General features: G+C 35.9%; 1 protein-coding gene across 6 annotated transcripts in view; it reads right to left on the reverse strand.

Annotated features, from left to right (window-relative positions):
• Positions 1 to 23,074, reverse strand: part of CLTC (clathrin heavy chain) — a 75,266-nt gene that overhangs the window by 13,494 nt on the left and 38,698 nt on the right. For 3 of the 6 annotated variants that reach the window (XM_055577435.1, XM_055577437.1, XM_055577433.1), the window contains exons 11-31: positions 22,777 to 22,914; positions 22,360 to 22,524; positions 22,068 to 22,248; positions 20,502 to 20,665; positions 15,815 to 15,940; positions 15,065 to 15,207; positions 12,456 to 12,690; positions 10,213 to 10,335; positions 9,036 to 9,181; positions 8,619 to 8,802; positions 8,233 to 8,425; positions 7,635 to 7,792; positions 7,264 to 7,428; positions 7,030 to 7,137; positions 6,779 to 6,946; positions 6,481 to 6,630; positions 6,260 to 6,391; positions 6,041 to 6,151; positions 4,911 to 5,081; positions 4,320 to 4,541; positions 3,044 to 3,064 (exon numbers count right to left, since the gene is read on the reverse strand). In XM_055577435.1, the coding sequence (XP_055433410.1) occupies positions 3,044 to 3,064; positions 4,320 to 4,541; positions 4,911 to 5,081; positions 6,041 to 6,151; positions 6,260 to 6,391; positions 6,481 to 6,630; positions 6,779 to 6,946; positions 7,030 to 7,137; positions 7,264 to 7,428; positions 7,635 to 7,792; positions 8,233 to 8,425; positions 8,619 to 8,802; positions 9,036 to 9,181; positions 10,213 to 10,335; positions 12,456 to 12,690; positions 15,065 to 15,207; positions 15,815 to 15,940; positions 20,502 to 20,665; positions 22,068 to 22,248; positions 22,360 to 22,524; positions 22,777 to 22,914 (3,204 nt within the window). The remainder of the gene's footprint in view (positions 1 to 3,043; positions 3,065 to 4,319; positions 4,542 to 4,910; positions 5,082 to 6,040; positions 6,152 to 6,259; positions 6,392 to 6,480; positions 6,631 to 6,778; positions 6,947 to 7,029; positions 7,138 to 7,263; positions 7,429 to 7,634; positions 7,793 to 8,232; positions 8,426 to 8,618; positions 8,803 to 9,035; positions 9,182 to 10,212; positions 10,336 to 12,455; positions 12,691 to 15,064; positions 15,208 to 15,814; positions 15,941 to 20,501; positions 20,666 to 22,067; positions 22,249 to 22,359; positions 22,525 to 22,776; positions 22,915 to 23,074) is intronic. The other 3 variants (XM_055577438.1, XM_055577439.1, XM_055577434.1) reach the window with 1 other exon arrangement.

A 23,074-nucleotide genomic window follows, 5' to 3' on the forward strand; every position in this document is an offset into this window, starting at 1 on the left:
GTAACCAAGGAATGCCTGATTTTTCCCCAACTTCTTTAAGAAATGTTTACCTTTTAATTAAGCCCAAGAAATAAATGACTGTTATATACTAGCTATTCTAAATTAAAGTGGATAGTATCAGACAGAAATAATACTCTAGAGGAGTCCAAACATATTAGTGAAAGAAAAGAGCTGGAATACATAGACCCTTCCCTACCTAACTAGTTGCATGACCTTGGCAAACCACTGCACTGACCCTCAAATTTCCTTGTCTATATAGTGAGGCAGCTGAATGAGAAAATCTACAAAGCTCCTTCTGGCATTAGCACGGTTTGAATCTGGAATTCTGTGAAGGACTAGGGAGGATGGCAGCAGGACACAGACTAGGAAATCACCATACCACTTCCATTTGCCTTTAAACTTCTGTATCTGTCTTTTAGACTATATAGTCTTATCACTGGTATATCATTACACTTGATGTAAAACTAAATTTCAAATCTCAATGTTATCTATTACTAGAGGGTTTCAAAGTCCTAAGGGTGCTGAGATGGGGAGGTAGAGTGCAGGATAGAACTTTTTTATGAGTGTTCACTGCATGTCCTTCAAAAAGGTAAATAGTGAAAAATCACTCACAAAAAAAGACATGCAGGACTTCAGTGAAAAGGCTTTAAAGACTTGGTCCCAGAAAGGTTAAAGCAGCACCTAGTTTCTATTTGCAGCTATTTAAAAAACAGTGCTTCAATCCTACACAGGCCATTAAGGTTAGGACAGTATTTTACATGTATTTTAATTGTTTTATAGGGAGTATCTTAAATGTGGGTCTAATCCACCCTAATTTGTCAGGGAGCAAAATGTGAGAAAAGTGATATGAGTCAGACTCTAGACACCTTCAGATAAAATGTGGTTTTTCTACCCTAGGAAGATGGGTTATTAGTTTGCTTCTGTATTTCATTGTTTAAATTTTATAACCTAAGGGCTCATGTGTTAAAATTACCCCACTATCAAATTAAAGACTACTATGGAGTGTAAGTACCACAAGAAACGCTGTTTGGCATCCAAACTTAACAATCACTACAGCTCTCTAATTTAAAGTACAACCTGTGCCACCAAGGACAGTCAGATGGGGTTTTGCTAAGTATCCAAGAGTGAGCTAAAGAAGTTATTTAAAAAAAGTACATGGATGAGTGTACATTAATAACTTCTAAGAAGAAAAATCAAACAACAAAAAAACCCATTGCATAATACATTGCCAGACTTTCAAGGAAAAGACTCTAAAGTGAATATGTGTTTAAAAGTTAATGTCTGAGTTGGATGTTGAAGACAGGAAGTATGTTCAAGATTTAGAAGAGCTAGCACTGTCATAATGCCCAGGCACAGACACAGGCAGGCTGGGCACAGAGACAACACAAAAAGTAACAACTGTGAAGGAGGAGCATCGTGTTAAGCAAAAATTGATTTTTCTATTTAATGGGACAGCCTCTGGCTCAGCAATATCCAATTATTGTTTCCAATGACCCAATTTGGACTCCTCCAAACAGAAAAGCAGAGAAGGCTTTTATGAACACAAGCTTTTGTTAAGAGCTGTAACAAAAGTTTCTGATCCTTGGATTAAAAAAGAAAAATTACAGGTAAACATGTCACTGAGTTCAATTCCATCTGTACTATTGAAAATTCATGATAATGTAAAAGGCTTTTCCACAAAGACTGCAATATGCTGCAGAGGAAAAGTTAACATGCAGCCAGTTATTTTGGTGTATGTGTGCATGAAAAAAAGGCAAAAGTACTGAAGCAAGAAGTGAGATCTGAAGATGACTGTTGCTATACAGGCTCTCAAGAAACACACACAGCCCACAGCAATGCTTGAAGAGTTTCGAAAGTAGTATGATGTAATTGCAATGACTGTTGTACATGCTTGATTTAAAACAACGCATAACACTGCAGTTCAATTACCTATTTTTCACACACACGCTTTCTAACTGCCTTGCTTACTAGCTGCTGAAGGGCCTCACGCACAATGCATTTTACTCAGGTTTGCCCTAAGTTCCAATGGTGTCTCTGGTTTGGTTCAACATAATTCCAAGGCACTGTCCCCTCCTCCAAATTATTTTAAATTGTTTTAACTGTCCTTTATCTTCCCACCCTTTTCTCACCATAATTTGATACCAGACACAAGTTTATAAGTTTGTTTCATTTATACCGGGATGGAGACAAGCCAATGAAGGAAGGAGCAACCAAAAGGTGCCTAAATTTGACTTTGGACAAGCCAAAGGGATGAGTAACAGCAAATTTATAGCTTTCAGAGATGTACCTTATTATAGAAAGCAGAAGTTAATATGGTTCCATATTTTACAGAAATAATCCATGTTGCTTAGCAACAATTATAGCAAGCTAATCTGATGATTTTAAAAGTTTTGATTCCTCTTGAAAATGAACTAGCACCATAAGAACTGGACACCTGGAGAAACATGAGGAAAGTCTCTTCGGAAGCAGCTAGTATCTCTTGTATCTACTTTCAGCAAAAAATTAGTAAGAATCAAGAGATCAGAAACTGGATCACAGTCCTTCAATACCAAAACAAAACAAAAACAAAAACAAAAAACCCCCAAAAGCCTTTTAGGGCATATATATACGTATTTAAATTCAACAACTGTCAGGCACGCTCACAAAATAATACCAGAGGCTGTTTAAATTTACTTAAAGTATTGAGAAAATCCTATTATGGTCCAGATACCCTGACAGGGAAGAGAAATCTCCTGAAACTTTGGAATTAATATGGAAACTCAACATGCTCAGTTTTTAATAATATATTTAAGAGAGACTGTGAACCAACTACTGATTAGCCTCCTGCCCTTCCTAAAGCCTATTAGCCGATTAGTAGCAAACATCTACTAATGTCCTAGAGCTCTATTATAGTTATATTTTAAGGGACTTGCAGAGGCTTTAGTGAAAATTTACTGGGGGGAAAAAGCAGAAGCAGCAGTGTAGAAAAGGAAGGAAAAAAAATCATGCAAATTCCTTAGACTTAGTCCTCCAGACTTAAAGATGGAAAAGAATCAACTTTCACCTTTTCCTTTATTGCATCAACCTGCAAAGGAATTCAGAAGGTGCAGCTTAGAAAAAAATCAAATTCCATATTGAGCATAAAAAGGTAGAATCAGCAACAAAGGTTTAGGGGAGAAACATCTAACCACTAAAAAAGGTATGAGAGAAGTGAAAATAAAGGGCATACTGGAAGCAAAACTCAGAATTTTTTTTTTTTTTAACTTCAGAGCTTATTGCAGAAGAATTTATGCTAGAGTCAAGTGTGAAAGAAAGCAGCTTAATCGCTAGTAAAATTTACAGCACTTCAGTTAACAGCAGCTTAGAGCCAGGTCTCACAAGTTGGCATTATGCATAAGAAGAGAAGCTATTTCTCATCTGTGGCTAAGATAAGGCAACTTTCTTTTTCTTCTTACACTGGATTTAAGCAGTTTCTACACAGAAAAATGTTACTTCTCAAAAAAACTGTAACTTAACACAATGATATCTAATGACATGATAGCCCAAGGAAATACTGTTACACTGGGGGTTGTTAGTAGCGCACCTCCCACCCCGACACCCGCCTTTAACTCAGACATGCTGAAAGATCAGATGCGAAACTGACTTTAATAAGCATGTTTTGCTTTGACAAAATGGATCCTTTAAGACCATTTTAAAATGTTCCACAGCAGGACAGGGTAAAAACATCCTAACATCAAAAACAGATACTAAGAAGAATAAGTTAATTTTATAAGATGATTATACCCCGAGCTTGTTTAATGCACTTTTAAGAAATGTGTCATTAATTGTTAACCTCCTGTAATATTTTTTAATAAGGGGTTAAACTATCAAAATATTGAGAAGATTAACAGGACATTAAGAATACAGATGTAACTTTCCCATGGGAAACAGGCATACGTATTAAAGTCAAGAACCAACCAAAGAGAAGGGAATCTACACTACTAAGTAATGGTCATCTGAGTTACAAGAATTGATTTGAGGAAGACATTATTTTGACAAAAAATGTTTCTATCAAATTTAAAAAAAAAACAAAAACAAAAACCCATACAATATGGACATAATACTATCTGCCCTTCAGAAATACATTCTGTGGTATTCTGAGTGTAAACATTCTGCCAAGATATGTCTGAGTTACCTTTCCATTAATGTCATTTGTCAGGTATTAAAAAGTACTGGAGAATAGGAATATTTTATGATCAACTAAATTAATTATACTAGAGAAAAAAACCTTTGCAAACAGAAAGTCTATACATGGAATTTTACATATCCTGAAGATAATTAGTTCTCAGAGGTGCCATTACCTTTGTCAAGTATTCCTTCATGACTTGGATGAAGTAGGGCATGGCAAAATCCATGATATTATGCCTCCACGCAGTTTCCAGGACAACATCTGGCCTTAAAAGATCATAACAAGTAAAGAGACATGCTCCAAAGCACTCTCTTTTTTCTTCCTGCAAAAACCACTGTAGGAGCTCTTCAGCCAATTCAGTATCTTTAGATTCAGAGGCATACTGCATTGCATCCTATTTAAAGGAAAGGAAGAAAGTCAAACATTAAATTCAAATATGATGAACTGGTAAATTAAATAACACAACAGGGGAAAAAAAACTCCCAGTTATATCATTTAAATTAAGGATTTCCTGAAAGAAAAGGAAAAGACAAAGGAAAGCATTCTCTTTTTAACAGAGAGGTCTGACATAAGCATATGACAGCCTCCAACATTAAGAAGTGACATAATTATCATCTCCTCAACTGGGAGCTTAAAGGCAATTCCCGTATTTGCAAAAACTAATACCTTTATAGACCGTAATCACTTCTAATATGCCATCTTAGGACTCACATAGATCATCTAGTACTTGGCTTAATAGCCCCACCCCACCATCTTTCTTCACCTTGTACAGGCTATCTTTCTTGCACAGCTCTACACTCTGTTTCCAGCGATTATTGCCTTTGAAGAGGTAAGCAGCAATTCTTCTGAACTCAATGAGTTCATGCTTTTCCAAACGCTGAGCAAGCGAGATATTGTCAAAGTTGTCATAAGCATCTATCGATGTTCTCAGAGCCTTAAAAAATAAAACAAAGCCATTGAAATGCCAAACCAGTATTTCATTTTAATTTTATGTTCCATCATTCTTGATCAATGAGCCATTACTGTATATGACTGACTGCATGTAATGTGATCAGTGTCTTGCATGATAAATATGTTTAATACGACTTGATCAATCAGCCATTATTGTAATTAAGACAGCCTAGATTCAAGAATCAAACAATAAAGTTGTACTATGAACAAGTATCAACATTCCTCAGTCTAATTGTTTAACAATAAGGTCCTTGAAGACGCTATAAAATTTCTAAGGGAACAATTTTCTCCAAGGTTTTCGGTATAAAGGACTAACTTGAATGGTTATGAAACTGCAAAGATTTGTAATTGGAGGGTAAGATTTTATGCCCTAGGGAAACTCCCGATACAGTTCAACATGGTATTCAGTCATAGAGATCAGCATGGGATCTGCACCTGAAAGAAAACCATGTTGACAAGAAGAAAAAGAAAAGGCAATTTAGCTTAACCTTAACTTTTACGTTTCTGCAAAATTCTTCACAAAGAAAGTTTACTAAAAGACAGGTACTGATAAGCTACTGGGCAAGAAAAACAGTGAATAAAAGAGTTAATACCATATAAGGTTTATGAACTAGTTTAAGAGATCAAAAACTTTTTCAACTCAATATACAATCTAGATGCTTACGGATGAAGTAACCATCGTATTTTTCTAAAGCATTAACTTGGACTCTGCAAACTTGGCATTTAATTAGGAGACATCATATTTATCAATCCTGAAAACCTGACTAAATTTAGATCCAAGGCATACAAGTACCTACTGTTTACAGTCCTAAGGGATAGGCTTTTTAAACTGCAAAACATACCAACTTTACAATTTTGAGAATTGTAAATTTTGAGATTTTTGAGAAAAAAAAATAAATGTTGTGAATTTTGAGAACACGTGCAAGAACCAAAATGTTTTACCTGATAATCTTCTTCTGTAATAAAGAGGTTGTTCAGTGATTCATTCACAGATTTGTTGTTGTGGTTCTGAACTGAACGCAAATAGGGTTTCACCAGCGGTAGCTGTTTAACCTTTAAAATAAGGGTGTGTTACAAATGTAGTACATTGCTAATGGACAAAGTTATCCAAGAACGTCTTAGTTTCTAGCTATGAATTTTTGAGGTTTTAAAAATTATTACCTTGCTGAAATAATTGACTGCACGAGTATGGTCCAACCTTGGAGACAGCACCATCAGCAAATCATTTAACAACAGTGGCTTGAATTCTAAGTAGAATTGTATTGCTCTGTAGTATAGCTCCACATTGGCAACCTAAGACAGCAAAAATCCATATATGAGGTAGAGTTATTTCCTCATGAGCTTCCTCCTTCTAAAGACTATCTTCTAAACAAGGTACATACCTTGGTAATGATGTCTTTGAACTGCCCTTCTTTCCATGCATCAGTCGGATGATTCATCATGGTAATTATGGCATTATCATATTCTTCGTATTTGTCATACAAAAACACCAATTCTGCCCAAAGATGGGCTTGTTCTGCAGCTCTTAGCACCTGCACAAGGAAGATTTAATTGCTTTAGATATGGGTCTCTAATTCTAGTTAACAGGAAAAAAAAAATATTTTTTTTTTTTTTTTTTTTAATGAAAACTGAAGTTTTAGTTTTAGCTATAGAGTTGCCTTACAATGAAAGGTTAGTTACCTTAGGAATATTCACTCTGGACCAGAACAGCTCCAGGTGCTCCCTCATTTTCTGTGGCTTAAACTTAGAATACAGAATAGCTAATTCGGTGAACATCCCCATGTGAGCTCGCTCAAGTCCCAGTGCTGCTTCCAACATGGTTATCAGCTCTTCAAAATACCCACGATCCTACATAATAGAAAAATGCAATTAAAGATGAGAATATCCGTGGCAAAAGATCTCAGTTAACATAAAAGACTTCACTGCATTACCTGATAGTAGTTGATAAGTTCCTCCAACTCGTCTGCATGTACTACAATATGAAGCCCACACATCTGAGCGAGACGGAACTCCTTCCCATCTACACAGGCAAAGCAGACCTACAATTTTAAAAATTTCAGTTATGTGAACTCAAGTGTAACATGGCTGGTTAATTCAATTAATCAGTTTAAAGAATATTCCTAAATAGCATCTTAATTCATCAATCAAACTGTCATTTAGATTACCTCTTTCCATGTTCGAGTACTGTTGGCTTTTCTAGCTCCATCAACAGCTGCCTGATATTCACCCAGGTGAACCAGGGTGGATGCCAAGCGTCCAAAATTGGAAACATTATTGTACAACAACTTAGCAGCATCATACATTTTTTCATCATAACAACGGTCACCAACCTGAAAAAAACACAAACCATTTTCAGCAAGCCGAAACTCAGTCTCCTTTCCAAAGTTAGGACTCATTTTAGTATGAAGAAACAACATTTTCCCATTAAGGTTTTTCCTTAGAAACTTCAGTTGTCATGTGTTGATCCTAATAAGCTAGTAAAGTTACCCAACTATTTTTACACTCCTTAAAAAAAAAATCTGAATGAGAAACTCACTTGCTGGATATGAGCATTATTTGGCCCATTGATGAACTCTTCCAACTCTGCTAGGCGGTTTGTTTTAGCCAGCGCAAAGATCAATTCTGTCTCCACATAGGACTCACGAGCCTTCTTGCGGGCCATCTGCAAGTACTTTACCAGCTCTTCCCAGTTTCCTAGGTACAGAAAAACAAATGAATAAATCCAAACACTATGATATCAACATCTATCTTCTCGCTGAAGTAAATGAGAACTGCTATTAATTTCCTTTTCAAAGAAACAGTATAGAGAATAACAAATGTAAACTGTGAAAGGTTATCAAAATAGTGAAACTTCTATTAATGTCTCTGTATTATTACTGACCAAATGAAGAGCTGAATCCCTCTTCTCCTTAAAGTTATCAGATTAGAACTAGATCAGAATTTAATATCAGAATTAAATAAATATTAAATATTAATTTAATATTTATTTAATAAATATTAAATTAATATTTAATTTAATAAGGAGGAGGGCAAACCACCAGTCTCTAGCTCCAACACAATGCAGAATGGATGTAAAACTTAATGCTTAGCTTAGGCACATTTTCTGGCAAACGCATAAAGGTGAGAAGTCATACCACTAGTATTGGCGGCCTGAACAACTTCCATGTATGATGAGGGATCATCTGCTTTGATATAAGAATCAATGGCTTCTTTCACCATTCCTTTCTGCAACTGGGCTTTTGCGAGCTGACTCCAGACTGCTGGTTCATTGCAGCGTTCAGCAAACTCATATGCCCGATCCAAGTTTCCAATATGTTCGATCAAGACCTAGGCAACCAATTCTTCATCAGTTATAGAACAATGAATCTTACCATGTAGCAATTACATTTAAGCGGTTAGGATTTTATTGCTCTTCTATTACCACAGCAATAAATTATGCTCTTTCTCTGAGGACAATGCATACACTGAACCAAGAGAAGGCGTTACACAGGAAATCAGCTCGGGTAATGTCAAGGTTTACCTGCACTGCTGAGGTATTGACATCAAATTTCCGGAAAATGGCAAATGCTTCTTCAAAGAGCTCATTGCTGATGGCGATGTTGGCAATATCTGGGGCATCATAATTATCCAGGCGGTTAATGTACTCCATAACACGTGTACGGTCAGCCTTGATTGCAGTGAGGATGAGGAGGTTTTGCAGGTTCCTTTAAGAAAGAAAGATTTGAATGCAATATTTGAAAGGCTCATTAGTCATAACGAATAAACACTGTGGCTATTAAGTATTTCGTCTCGGGAGATAGGGTCACAAGAGGGTATTAGAAGAGTGAGAATTAAGATAACATTCTCTTAACATTTGTCTCTTTGTTCCTTTCCCAAACTGACAGGCCATAATTAAAGACTGACTATAAAGAGCCAGGAAACCTCTCTCATAGCATACCTGTGTTCACTGAATACAGAGTTATCAAGGACAATTTTCTCCAGCAGTTCAATGAGTTCATTAGGAAGGTCTGCAGTCATAAAGGCCTTGACAGTTACTGACACTTCCTCAGGGTCCTGAGTTTCAGACAAGGCTGTCTGTACAACCTGCAGAGGATATACAAAGAATAAGTACTGAGAGTCCAGGTGGTTTTGATGATATTATCTAATAAGAATAAGCTGGCCTCTCAGTAGAAAATGAAAGGTCGAGAAGAAGGAATGAGATAATTTACCACCCAAAGATCTTTCTACATAAGTCCACATATATCCGTAATTGTACTTCCAATTTTTTTTTTTTTGGGGGGGGGGGGGGGGGATGGGTAGGGGAATCACCCTACTTGCATAATTTCTATCTTTTCCTTGATTAACAATTATTCCCAATAACCACTCCTCATTATCACTTTAATGGTCACATAAAGTTCAACCATATACATGTGGCATTATATACTCAGTAATTCTTCTGTTTATGGCTATTTGCATGACTCCCAGATGCAGCAATGAATATTTGCTCTAGGAATCTTTGTATCAATTTGGGAATTTTCCTTAGAAATGCTTCCTAGGAGAGGAATGAAAAATTAATATTCTTCAATTTACTCTCTTCCATATTCATACTTCTATTATTAATTTAAGAACCATTATTAACAACCTTCAATTTTTAAGGTTTTAAAAAATGTTTTCAATTATTTATAGCTATAAACTCGCATCTTCTTTGCTTACTATTGAGACTTAACATTTATCTACTAGATCATTCACCAGTCTTTATCCTTTGCTGATTTACCCTTGTCTTGAATGTTTCCAATCAATTTAGTTACTTCTCAGGTAATCTGTAACAGCAATTCTTACTAATTTTATTAAATGTTTAATTTACTGTTATCCTTTTAGCCATGATGAGTTGAGGGAGTCTTATGTAATGAAATTCTCTCCTTGGGGATGTATTTTCTTGGAGAAGATATACTTCATTTTTGTTAACATTTATATATATATATATATATTTTAGTATAATCTTTATTTTCTTCTATTTTTTACTGCCTTCTCTCACAGTTAAATATGATCCATTTGAGTATATTTGGTATATGATGAGGGAAAAGGTTTTATTTATAGTTAAAAAGATGAGCCTTGAATGCATTTGCAAATTTTACCTGATCAATGAGGGGTCTCCTGTAAGGATTGCTTTCCAGCAGCACACTACCCCACAATTCTGGGTCCTTCCGCCGTACCAGATAGCGAGACAGACTTTTGAAGAGGGAATTCTCATTGCAGACCTAAATGAGAAATTAAAGATTAATTTCAAGGTAAACAATAAAAGCTTTCTACAGACTGACTGTAATTTTAAAAGGTTATATCCTATCATTATACCCTATTTAGTGTTTCATACCCAAAAAAAAACACAAAAAACCATTACTTCTACATGTAAGCTTTAGTAACTCACAACCATATTTTTCTTATTAAAATTCAAATAACAGAAAAAAGTTATTAATTTTTGAAGGCTTTTAAAAAGCACCCTGATGGTGGATCTATATTTGGACTTTTATATTTTACTCTACTGGCCTGTGTATTCATGCACCAGGATGCAATTTTTAATTATAGAGGTTTTATAATGTGCTTTAACATCTGGTAAGGCTAGTCCACCTTCAGAGCTTTCTTTCAGTGTTCATTTTCCCATGTGTATATGCATACATATGTTCATACATATATGAATTTGTATGTTCACAGATGCATTCTTTCCCAGCTCTGATCACTCAAAGACTCTAGAACCAAATACACCCTAGAGTCTAGATCTGGGTTTCTAATGGCACTCCCCACTGAACAAAATCAAAGTCCTTCAAAAAAATGGATGATCCATGGCAGGGGAGGGTATAAAATGAGCTTGTATAACTTGCTGGACCAGGAAACAAGATGTGCTCAAGAGCAATGAGATCATGACACAAAGCCATGAGAGGCAGGCTGATGGGATTTCTATCAGTCAAAATGGGGATAATTTGAAAATCAAAATCATGCGTCATTAACCCACAGAACTCGTAAGTCCATGAAAATATGCAAGCTGACTGATAAATGTGGAGAAAGTGATGAAGCTGGAAATTGTCATTTTGCAACCAACACATTAAGAATAGCTTAGTAAGAATTAACAGAGTCAAAATTGGGGGCGGGGACACACACAAATCACAGACTAATTAACACCTGCAAGGGGAACGAACACACACACACAGTAGGATACTCGCATGGTCTTAATACCTGCAAGGGGAAACACATCTATAAGGGGAAATTTATTTCTATAATGGAGAAGCTGACAACTTGATAAAAAGTGACCCTCAAAATGAAGGACTAAGGACATCAGGTGCTTTTGCATGTTACAGAATAAGAAAAACATCACTTAAGTAATGCATTCTGGATGGAAACATACAATCTAAATCTAATCAGGAGGAACAATAAGAGAAATTCAAAGCGAGGAACATTCTATTTTTTTAAGAGATTTTTCACTAATAAGAAATATACAGAATAGGTGAATCCAGAGAGACAGAAGGCAGTTTGGAGGTTGTCAGGGGCTGGAAGGAGGCGGGGAATGTGAAACAACTACTTAGTGAGTACTGGATTTCCTCGTGTGGTGACGAAAACTTGGAACAAGAACTCTGAACAAGAGAGAGAGAGTGATGACACAACACTGTAAATGTACTAACTGCCACGGAACTTTTCACTTTCAACAGCTAATGTTATGTGAATTTTACCTTCAATAAAAAAAGAGAAAAAGACTATTTTTACAATTATGTCTGTCAATAAAAGACAAAGAAAGGCTGAAGAATTGTTTCAGGTTAAAAGAGACATGAAAGATATGACACGTACAAGCAGTATGTAATCCTAGACTAAAGGGAAAATTTTCTTTTAAAAGACATTCTCAGGTCAATTGACAAAATCAGAATGAAACAGATTTTTAACAGTATTCTACTGGTGTCAGATTGACTGCAGTTGCTATCCATAATGTGGTCATGAAAGAGAATACCCTTATTCCTAGGAAATGCACACTGAAGGGTTATAAGGCCATGAGGTATGCAACTTATTCTCATAAGGTTAAAAGTTTAGATGTGCCTATACATATACACGTATATGTAAAAAATATATACATGTGTGTGTACATATGAGTGTATGAGAACATATGTGATAAAACCGGGGGCGTAAATGTCAATGGGTGAATATAAACGTAATCAACTACTTTGGCCAGTTTAAGTTCATAATTATCAACAAAGTTTTTTTTAAAAAAGCATGTACCTTCCAAAAATGCTCCATATTACTTAAAACCACTCTGAAACTCTCAAAATTCACTAGTGTAACATTATATAACAGGTTTTAAAAATGCTGTCTTCTCTATATGTCAGCCGGCAGTACTCACATTGATAAGCTCCAGATCACACTGGCCACGCTCGTAAGCAACACAGGCCAGATGCGGATCTCTCTTCTCACAATACTTTCCAACAACACGACTGTCATAGTAAGGATTTTCCCGAAGAAACCGCTCTGGATTGTTATTACTGTCTATGTAGATTTTGGCTAATGCATTATGAGTAGCAGGCTCTTCACAGCCCTCATGAATTCTGGCCTCCAGCCAAGGCAGAAGCAGTTTCAATCTAGTAAGAAAATAAAACAGGAAAAGAAACACACAAAAACCCACATATACACATACTATATTATAAATAGCACACTCTTGACATGCTATGTAAGTACTTTATGGTCTATAAAGTGCTTTCCCATATCCTATTTTGAATTCTCAACATTTCTATCAGAAACTGAGAAATTAAGACTCAGAGATGGTTAAAGGATTTGTCCAATGTTACATATAAGATATATAAGACTTCTTTCATACTCTCCTGGACCTATCTGCTACATTATCTAGACAGGATACAGAGAGAAGAGACTACAGATTCACAGATTATTCTTTTTTATATGGGGCAAATGGCTGGACTTCTGAGTAATGTTGTTTAAGAGTAGGACAGAGATGTGGCATGAGGAAACAAGCCAGATTATCTGAGGTTCCTCTTAATTTTACCACAATTAACATGCGACATTTCATACAGCAAAAAGCAGCAGCACCGTAAACACATGCTAGGAACAAAATCTGATAACTTTAGAAGCTCTAGCTTTAAAATTCTAGCAGTCATAAAATCATAAGTTACAGCTTATTTTCCAATGGTTCAGATGACCAACACTCTTATCATGGTTTAAATAACACATTAAATAGTTACAAGAAATCCACGCAAAGAGGCGCCTGATAGGCTATATAGTCCATGGTGTTACATAAGAATTGGATATGACTTAGCAACTATACAACAATAATCACTTTAATCAGTCTCAAGCTTAAAAAAAATAAAAATCAGTATATATTCTACATCTCCATTGTCCTTAAGTGCAGAATTTTTCAAACATTTTCTGAAACATTTAGCTTGAAACATTTAGATACAAATTCTGTGATTACCATTAGTAGAACACTTGTACCAACTCAGGTTAAAATTAAACCCTATTCTTGAGATGGTTTCACTGCTAGAGGAACTTCCTACTTAACCTCATTACTTCTCACTAACCTCATTTACTACGTCAGCACTTTGTGAACACACAATGTCCTGGCTAAAAAAAGACTTCATGATATAAGTATCAGAAGCACTCATATTATGTTCTCTTCTATTGGAAATTCCTAACTTATATTATATCAAGGTTCAACTTAAAAACAAGTTTAACTCAGGGAATACACAGGGAATGCTTTTCTCTTGTCACACTTGATAATTTACCAGAAAGGAATTAGTTACTAGGTATCATACCTAAAAGGAGGCTTTTTACATAGTTTACATTAAAAACACACAGCTATGTGGTTTGACTTAACGTAATTATAAACATGCAAAAAGAAGGTGAACGCTCATTACTAGAGAAATGCAAATCAAAACCATAGTGAGACATCATCTCACAGTGGTCAGAATGACCGCCATCAAAAAGTCTACAAACAATTAAGGCTGGAGAGGGTGTGGAGAAAGGGGAATGCTCTTACACCGCTGGTAGGAATGCAAACTGGTACAGCCACTATGGAGAACAGTGTGGAGATTCCTTAAAAAACTGGAAACAGAACTGCCATATGACCCAGCCATCCCACTGCTGGGCATACACATCAAGGAAACCAGATTTGAAAGAGATACATGTACTCCACTATTCATTGCAGCACTGTTTACCATAGCTAGGACATGGAAGCAACCTAGATGTCCATGGGCAGACGAATGGATAAGGAAGTTGTGGTACATATGTACAATGGAATATTACTCAGCTCTAACAAAGAATTCATTTGAGTCAGTTCAAAGGAGGTAGATCAAACTGGAGCCTATCATACAGAGTGAAGTAAATCAGAAAGAGAAATACCAATACAGTATATTAACTCATATATATGAATTTAGAAAGACGGTAAAGATGCTACATGCAAGGCAGCAAGAGAGACACAAGATGTAAAGAAAAGACTTTTGGACTATGCGGGAGAAGGCGAGGGTGGGATGATTTGAGAGAACAGCACTGAAGCATGTACATTACTGTATGTAAAACAGGTGACCAGAGAAAGTTCAATGCATGAAGCAGGGCACTCAAGGCTGGTGCTCTGGGACAACCCAGAGGAATGCAGTGGGGAGGGAACTGGGAGCGGGGTTCAGGAAGGGGAGACACATGTACACCCATGGGTGATTCATGTTGATGTATAGCAAAAATCACCCCAATATTATCAAGAAATTATCCTCCAATTAAAATTAATTAATCAAAAAAAGGTGAATGATTAGATTAACAGATATTCTATATGACAGCCATATACAGCAAGTTACAGCTAGCTTATCACTTCTCAATTAGGTATCTCTAGGGAATTAAGATCCATGAGTACTGAGTAGTTTTAGGCAACTGACAGCTTACACTTCTATTTAATACCATGCTAGGAGAGACTAATAATTTATCCTACTTGTGAAGATTAAAACAGTACTACACCTGTTTCTTTTTTCAACCTCAGCAACAAGCTCATCAGTAGAGAATTGACCTCTTACAACAAGAATCAAGTTTTTAATGACATCTTCAGAGCAATCAACATCAAGTAATCCCCCAATAACCACAGGCAGTCGACTTGGATTCACCTATGGTTTAAAAAAAAGGAAGAATGTCATTATGTTACTAAGAAACATAACTGAAAAGAGTTCTTTAAAAAAAAAGCAAAAAGCAAGAAAAACGCATTATCCTCTTCAACCTGTTTTTTCTAAATTTGAAACTAGACAAAGGAATTTAGTAGGAAATCCGCCTTGGTTACGCCTAAGGAGAAATAAGTCCAAAGAAGCGAAAGGAACAGAATGACTGGAAATATTATCTGGTAACAAGGCCTCCATCATAGCAAACTGCCCTTCTATTTCTGGAGTTAGAATGCAAAGTTTCTAATACCTTTATTCAAGATGGTTTTAATACTGTGCTTTGGAGGCTATGGCCTCTACATGGATATCTCAGGGACTATCAGATAAGTAAGGCGTAGGCCACTCAACTTTTCAACTACTGCAGTTCTGTTCTGTTTTACATACTTGGAATGCATGTAAAATTTTAATCCAAGAAAGGATTCTGCTGGGGAAAAAAAAAAGGAAAGCCACTGTAGCACACCACTCTTACTGCGCACAGGGTTTCAAAAGGATGAAGATGTCCAGTGTGAGAAGTAAAATTTGTAAGATTATATTTTCAAGTTATCTAAGTTTTACTTACCTTCTGTACATATATTTCTATATACTTCTGAAGATTATTTCTATATAAATAGAGCACCAAATCATGGACAAAGTCAAATCGATCACACACAATGATAAGTGGTAACTGATCTGTTAGCTTCGCTTCCTGGAGGGAAAAAAAAGAAACCTTAATTTTCTTCTTCTGTGAGGTTATCAGTGTAAAATGAGAATCGGTTCCACACTTGTGGGAAAGGTTCACATAAACTCGGTTCTTCTTTTAAAGAAAGAAATGTCCCAATAGTTGGAGAGCGTCCAACTCAGTTTCCATGAATTTTTATGAAGTAACATCCAGAGTCATAGCAAAATACCAGGTCCTTCCCACATATACCCTTTACAACAAAAGAGTAACAAGATTTATAAGTCTCCAGCGGCACTCAAGATATAAAATCATCACACTGGGACTTTCATTAATAGCAACAACTGAATTTGTAGTTGCTTTATGAGCTAGACTCACATTGTCAAAATTAGGCATATATGGCTCACATTTGTTTCAAACTGATGACTTTCTAGAACACCCCTCCCCATTCAAATCTATATGGCCAGCTTCTAATACTGTTATAATAAATCCTACAAGGAGCAGAATGATGGTGACAGCCATGAATTTAAATACACCACATGTTGCTATTAAAAACAAAAAAGGTTTACAAAATAAAAAGCGTTTAAATCATCTTTAAATTGCGAACTGCTTTTACCATTACAAATACCAAGCTATAATCCTACTTACAGACTGACACAGATGTTACAGACAGGTAGGTAACACCTGTACTGGGCATTTACCTGATACATGTCCTGTTACATTCCATAGACATAAGGTACAGCACAAAAAACAACAGTTTCCATCAGGAATTCATTTACACACAGTGAAACATTTCTCAATAAATGATTCCTCTATGACAGTCTACTAAAGGAGAACTAAGCAGGACAGGACTTTCCTCAATGACAGCCACTAAGAACATTATTTGCAAGGTAAGAATAAAATTCCTAAGTCTAGCACGTATAAGCCACCCAATTATAAATAATTTGAAGATTGGTCTACGAAGTGTTCAGGGAACACTAAACCTTGGAGTTGTAAGAAATCCTGTAAAATAGTAATAAAAAAATCAAAATGGCTGTAAATCTGAAGTGGAAGTCCAGCTGCAGACTTTTTACACCAAGGAAAGTCCTTTAGCACCATTGGAAACTCTGTACTAACAGCAGCTACAATCATTTCTAAAAAGTGTTTGATCTACCTATGCAGAAGATTTTTTAATAGGGCAGGTTTCTCCTACAAAACAAACATCAACACACTTAATCATTATCTTGTTTACTACATATATAAAGTATTACCTACTGTATTTTACCACTTAGGGATAAAACATACTTGGCAAGTAATCCAAGATTACTTAGGTATTCTAGTCTCATGCATGAGTGTTTAAGATTTCTACTGTGAAAGATAACTTATTTGTATTGGCAAAGAAAATTTAAATTTGAAAAAAGTAGAAAAATTGGGATACATTCTCAATTGCCTAAATTTGCATATGATTTCATATATAAAAATTATGCTATTAACATTTTAAAATTTTACTTAAAGGTTACTCCTTAGATACTATGATTAGAGACATTAGGATCAAAATGGCAACTATATAAACAAATTCAGGTTTTCTTAAATATGAAGTTTGGAGATATACCAGGGGACAAAGTAAGCATTCCCCAAAGAGACTTACATTCTGGTGGGAAGAGACAATGTTAAGTGTTATAAAGAAAAAGAGAACAAGATAAGAGGATAGTGAGGACAGACAAGTTTTATTTTAGATAGGAAGAAGGTAATCTGAGACATCCTTCCTTGTGACATTTGGTTAGAAATCTCTAAGAAGGTACAGAAGCAGGTCAGGAAGGTCTGTGAGGAAAATGGGAAAGGGCAAGCAAAGGCTCTGGGACAGGAGAGGTTTTGGGGAGCTACAGGAATAACAAGCAGGCCAGTGAGGTTGAAACAAAACCAGGAAAAGAAAAAAGATGGAAAATAAGATCAAAAGTAGCAAGAGGCATGGGTCTGAAGGACAGTTTTATGTTTTCTACGCAAGATTAGAGTTCCACAAGTTTAGGGCACGAGTCAACGCTAATGAAAGAACTTCATCCTGCTTACAGGCTACTTTAAAGCAGAGTTCTTATTCTATCACTCTTTGTTCTCCTCGTGCCTAGTATATAACTGGCCCTTGTCTAATATTCAAGATTAGATTCAGAGAAGTATTTTTATTATCACAGTTTACATACAACACCAGTCAATTATAATACAACCAGTACCTCCAAAATGAAGTTGAATACCAGTGATGATAAGATGCAGCATGTAGCTACAAACGGCAGATCAATAAGGAAAGTGAGTAAATGGTCCAGTATGTTCATTCTCATTGGGCTGAATAGCCAACAGTGGCATCTTAGCACTGAGCTCCCATCTCCAATTATTAAATAAGAGATTAGGTTTTTCCTCTAACTTGGGCGGGAATTAAAATTCCTTCAAGTCAGGAATAACTTAAAATCAGAAAGAAACAAAACTTGCCTGCTAGCAAGGTTGGTAATAGCTTATTTTCAAGGCCACCAACACAGCTTATTAAGAGCTTATTAAGCACGGTTATCACTTGAACACCTATGGCATCAGGTCCCTCACAAACACAGCTTGTGGCTGGGGAAACCGAGGCTGCAACACGTTAGTTAATTTGCCTGAGATAAGAGCTAGGCATTTACTGAAGGAATGAACAGCTCATTATAGAAAGAAAAGCAATTTGAACCAGGTCTGACTGGTTCAAAAGCCCGTAATTCACACCCACTCTCCTCTATTAGATTTGCACACAATTCACAAGCATGGAGGGGGGATTCCTCATCTAATTAGATCTCGAGGGGTAAGCAAGGCAAGACAGCCACATCCTAGTTTCAAGAGTTTTTTTTGAACGTTAAGTTCATAATTAGGTGAAAATAGTTAACTTAGTCCTGCTTTACATATATATGATAACTCAAATATTACAACTCAATGCTAAAGAAATTACAATTGAAGCATAAAAGCTGAGAGCGTAATGAAAACAAAATCACTAAGATCTGGTAGCGTTTTTCAAAAAAGGATACAGTATTGATACTCAAAGGAGGAACTGACTTGTATTATAGGTACACTAGGTCAAGCACAGAGTATCAAATCTTTCTCATTTGGATGTTTTTTTCTGACCCCAGAAGTCTTGGGTTCACACATATCATACTAGCCAGGATCTTCAGAATATTCACGATGGCCCAGACATTATACTTCTGGGAGAATGTTTATCTTTTAATCTAAAATATAAGGCAACTTCAGCATTTTACATCATTACACTAAAACTCCTAAGGGTTTAAGCTCTTTAGATTATCTAAAAATGATCACTGTAGGAGTAAGAAAAGCCTATTTTTTCCTACTAACTTACACAATGAGTATTTTGGTTTTAGTTTCAATCTAAAATTCTTTCAAAAGAAAAAATACTTAAGAACTTCATATACAATCTTTGAAATCATTTAACATATTTTTAATATAAGTGTAAAGTTGATGCTTTTGAACTGCGGTGTTGGAGAAGGCTCTTGAGAGTCCCTTGGACTGCAAGGAGGTCAAACCAGTCCATCCTGAAGGAAATCAGTCCTGAATATTTATTGGAAGGATTGATGCTGAAGCTGAAGCTCCAATACTTTGGCCACCTGATGCGAAGAGCTGACTCACTGGAAAAGACCCTGATGCTGGGAAAGACTGAAGGCAGGAGAAGGGACAACAGGATGAGATGTTGGATGGCATCACCAACTCGATGGACATGAGTCTGAGCAAGCTCTGGGAGCTGGTAATGCACAGGGAAGCCTGGTGTGCTGCAGTCCATAGAGTCGCAAAGAGTCGGACATGACTGAGCAACTGAACTGAACTAAAAGTGTATAAATACATATTGGGACGATCTGAATGTTCTGTAACTTCCTAATTTTTATAAATGACTGCCAACGTTAAAGTCTTATTTTCCCCACAAAGTAATTAGTAAGTATGACAAAGCTAAACATTAAATAAAATAAACTGCCCTTAGGTGTGCCTTAAAGACCTAAGAATCTTTAAACTATTACTCTTCACTCCAACACAGGCAGTTCTACTTCTCCATAACCAAATTTGTGTGTCACAAAGCTGTAGTTTTTCTGTTTGACTGTGCCTTCAGTTTATAAATTATGCATGATTAATATTTAATTTCTAGAATTGGGCTAATTGATGAGAGAGAAAAACCTATTTCCTTTACACAGTGGAATCCTTGGCATACACAGGCCCCTTAAAAGAATACTGAGGGCAAGCTGACCTTAATATTCAAAAAGTGCCTAAATGATATTCTAAAATAACACTGAGTGTCTACAATCACTTAACAAAAATTTTCTTCCAAAATTAAAGTGAAAGAAAGGAAATTCCTTAAAGATAGTGATTTTTTCCTCTTCACTTAAACAGATGGTCATTCTTAAATATTACTTACCAATTTCCTTCCTTATTTCAAAGGAAACCACAGAGTATGAAATTTAGAAGAAACCATTCAGTATACAATTTTGAGATTCTAAGAATTTCACTTTTAGGGGAAAAAAAAATTTAAACTATGAGCAAACCCTTGCAGGACTGCTGATCTTCAAGCCAACCAGAAAATGTACTACTCAAAACCACTTACCTTGAGAAAATTCTTGACTCGCTCAGGATCATAGCAGTTGCTTTCTCTGCAGATTCTTTCTACTTCTTTGATCTGCCCAGTCTTGCAAGCTGCCTGAATATATTTAAAGTGCACATCTGGGTCTTGACTAAAGTTAACAATGGATCCCAGAAAATAAAAAAGACCTTAAAGAAAGAAATAATTGAAATTAAGCACAGGTGTACCTTTGAGAACAACTGACCTGAAAAAATACTTAAGCAATTAAAAAACATTATGTCAATTATACCAAACTTCTAAAAAACAAGCAAACAAAACACTGTTATACTGCACACTCCACTCCCAAATTAAAAACTAGTTGCTCAAAAAACTCAATATTAAATAATCCACTAATCAGTTCAATAAATGGATTTATACTTTAATCCCTACAGAACAGAAAATTCAATGTTTTCTACTAATGATAGTTGAGAAATAGGAGACAGCTACTTAATATCAAAACTAATTATCACAACATATTCCAGATGAGAAATTCTGAATGAAGTCCACTACACAGGTGCTTTTATATATGCAGTTAATAGAAAGTACACAAAAGTAGCTTAAAAAGAATTTAATGCAGTGCTGTCCAACAGGATTTTCTGCAGTGATGCAAATACTCTATGAAGATCAGCACTATCTAACATAGCAGCCACTAACCAGATGTGGCTTCTGAGCACCTGAAATGCTAGTGTGACTAAAGAACTAAAGTTTTGATTGCATTCAATTTTAATACTTTTATTTACACAGCTATATGCGGCTGGGGGCTATGTACTGAATGAACAGTATAAATGTAGTACACAGTTAACAAAAGAAGTGAAAAAATTAAGAAAATTATGTAGAAATCTCTTATTCCTTCTGTCTAGAGTAGTCCAACAAAAAGAGGGAGGAAAAGTTAAGCAGAGACCAGATGTTTAGCTCATGAATCTAAAAGCCACTGACAGTGATCACATCAGCACTCAGTACAACAGGGGTTCTCAACTGTGGACGAAATGGTTTTCTTCCCAGGAGACATTTTCAGTGGTCACAACTGGTGGAGCAGATGCTTCTGGCATTTACTGAACTGAAGCCGGCAATGCTGCCAAATATCCTACAGGCATACAACATACCCTCCAACTCAACAAATCATCCAGCCCAAAATGTCTACAGCACTGAGATTGAGAAAACCTGCTACACGGACAAGTCACAAAATTTGCTCGGCTAGAATCCTTTGCAATTACAAAAGTCAGACAATATAAACATGATCATGATATACCCGATCATTAGTATTTTCATCTTATTCAAATATGACAAAGCTACTACATATATTTGTATGTTAAGATTCTGCCTTTAACTGACCTATAATATATCCATGCAGACATTCACTTATTCACTTCATGTCCCTAGAACCTGATACAGATGATGCCTGACTATATTTATTGACAATAAAACTTAAAATATTCCATCAAAATAAGCTTGGAGAAAGAATTTCCAATAGCCTATGACCATTAATAACCTATGATGTATTCCCCTCTTGGCTATCTTAAGTCATTTAAAATGATTCAAACTTTTAATTACCTTCAAAACTCTTGAAAGATTCAAAAAGTTCAATCAGAGACTGAGTGGACAGTTGTTCATGATACTTCGAAGCCACCTGTACACAGATCTGTAGATTCTGACGAATATTGGCAGACAGCATGGCCCTGAGGCATTCTAGGGAGTCTTCCACTGATAAGGACCCAAAGTAATTCACTAACCACTAGAGAACAAAATAAATAAGTAAATATTAAATCCAATGGATCATTTGGTTACACAAACACATTTTCAGTATACCAATTAATGGTAACTAATAGGTAAGACACTGAAATACCTCAGGGTTAAGAAGATGGGTGTGAACGACCGCACGCTTTATATCATATAAGTCAGTGAAGTGTTCTAATGCACGCTGCAAGAGGCCAGCCTTTTCACACAGCTGAGCGATATGAGCCCGGTCATAATGCGTGAACATCTGATTGCCTAGAATAGCATCTGCGACCTAGAAAACCATAAAAGGATGAGTTTATCTTACCACTCCACCTGTATCAGTAACTCCATATCCAGATTACACCTTAAGATCCAATACTGGACTGATAAAGTAGAGAAAGTACAAAGAGAATTTTAGCCAAATTTTCTAAAATGATGAATGGGCATCTCAGTAGCTTCAAATAACTTAATCTAAGCAGCTCTGAATAACAGCTGTAGAAAAACAGTGACAGAAACATGCTATAAAATGCATGAAAACACGTACCTGAGGCGCATGCATAAGGTTCATCTCAAGCAACCTCGTCTGTAAAGGACCTTCAGATGGGCGATTATTCTTCAGGGCATCAAGCAAGAATGCAGTACACTGCTGAATTAGATTGTATTCCATAAACACATCAACAATCTGCAAAAAAAGATGTAAGGGAAACTGTTTTAAGATACTTAAAAACTACTTTATGATACAGTTGACAATATAGGTAAGTGAAAGGAAATTAAACATTATCTCTTTCTTCATACATAAAACACTACCAGATCAAATTCCAGATTTAAAGAATATTATTTAG

Source organism: Bubalus kerabau, chromosome 4 (genome assembly GCF_029407905.1).
Source record: "Bubalus kerabau isolate K-KA32 ecotype Philippines breed swamp buffalo chromosome 4, PCC_UOA_SB_1v2, whole genome shotgun sequence".
In the NCBI taxonomy this organism is placed as follows: domain Eukaryota; kingdom Metazoa; phylum Chordata; class Mammalia; order Artiodactyla; family Bovidae; genus Bubalus; species Bubalus kerabau.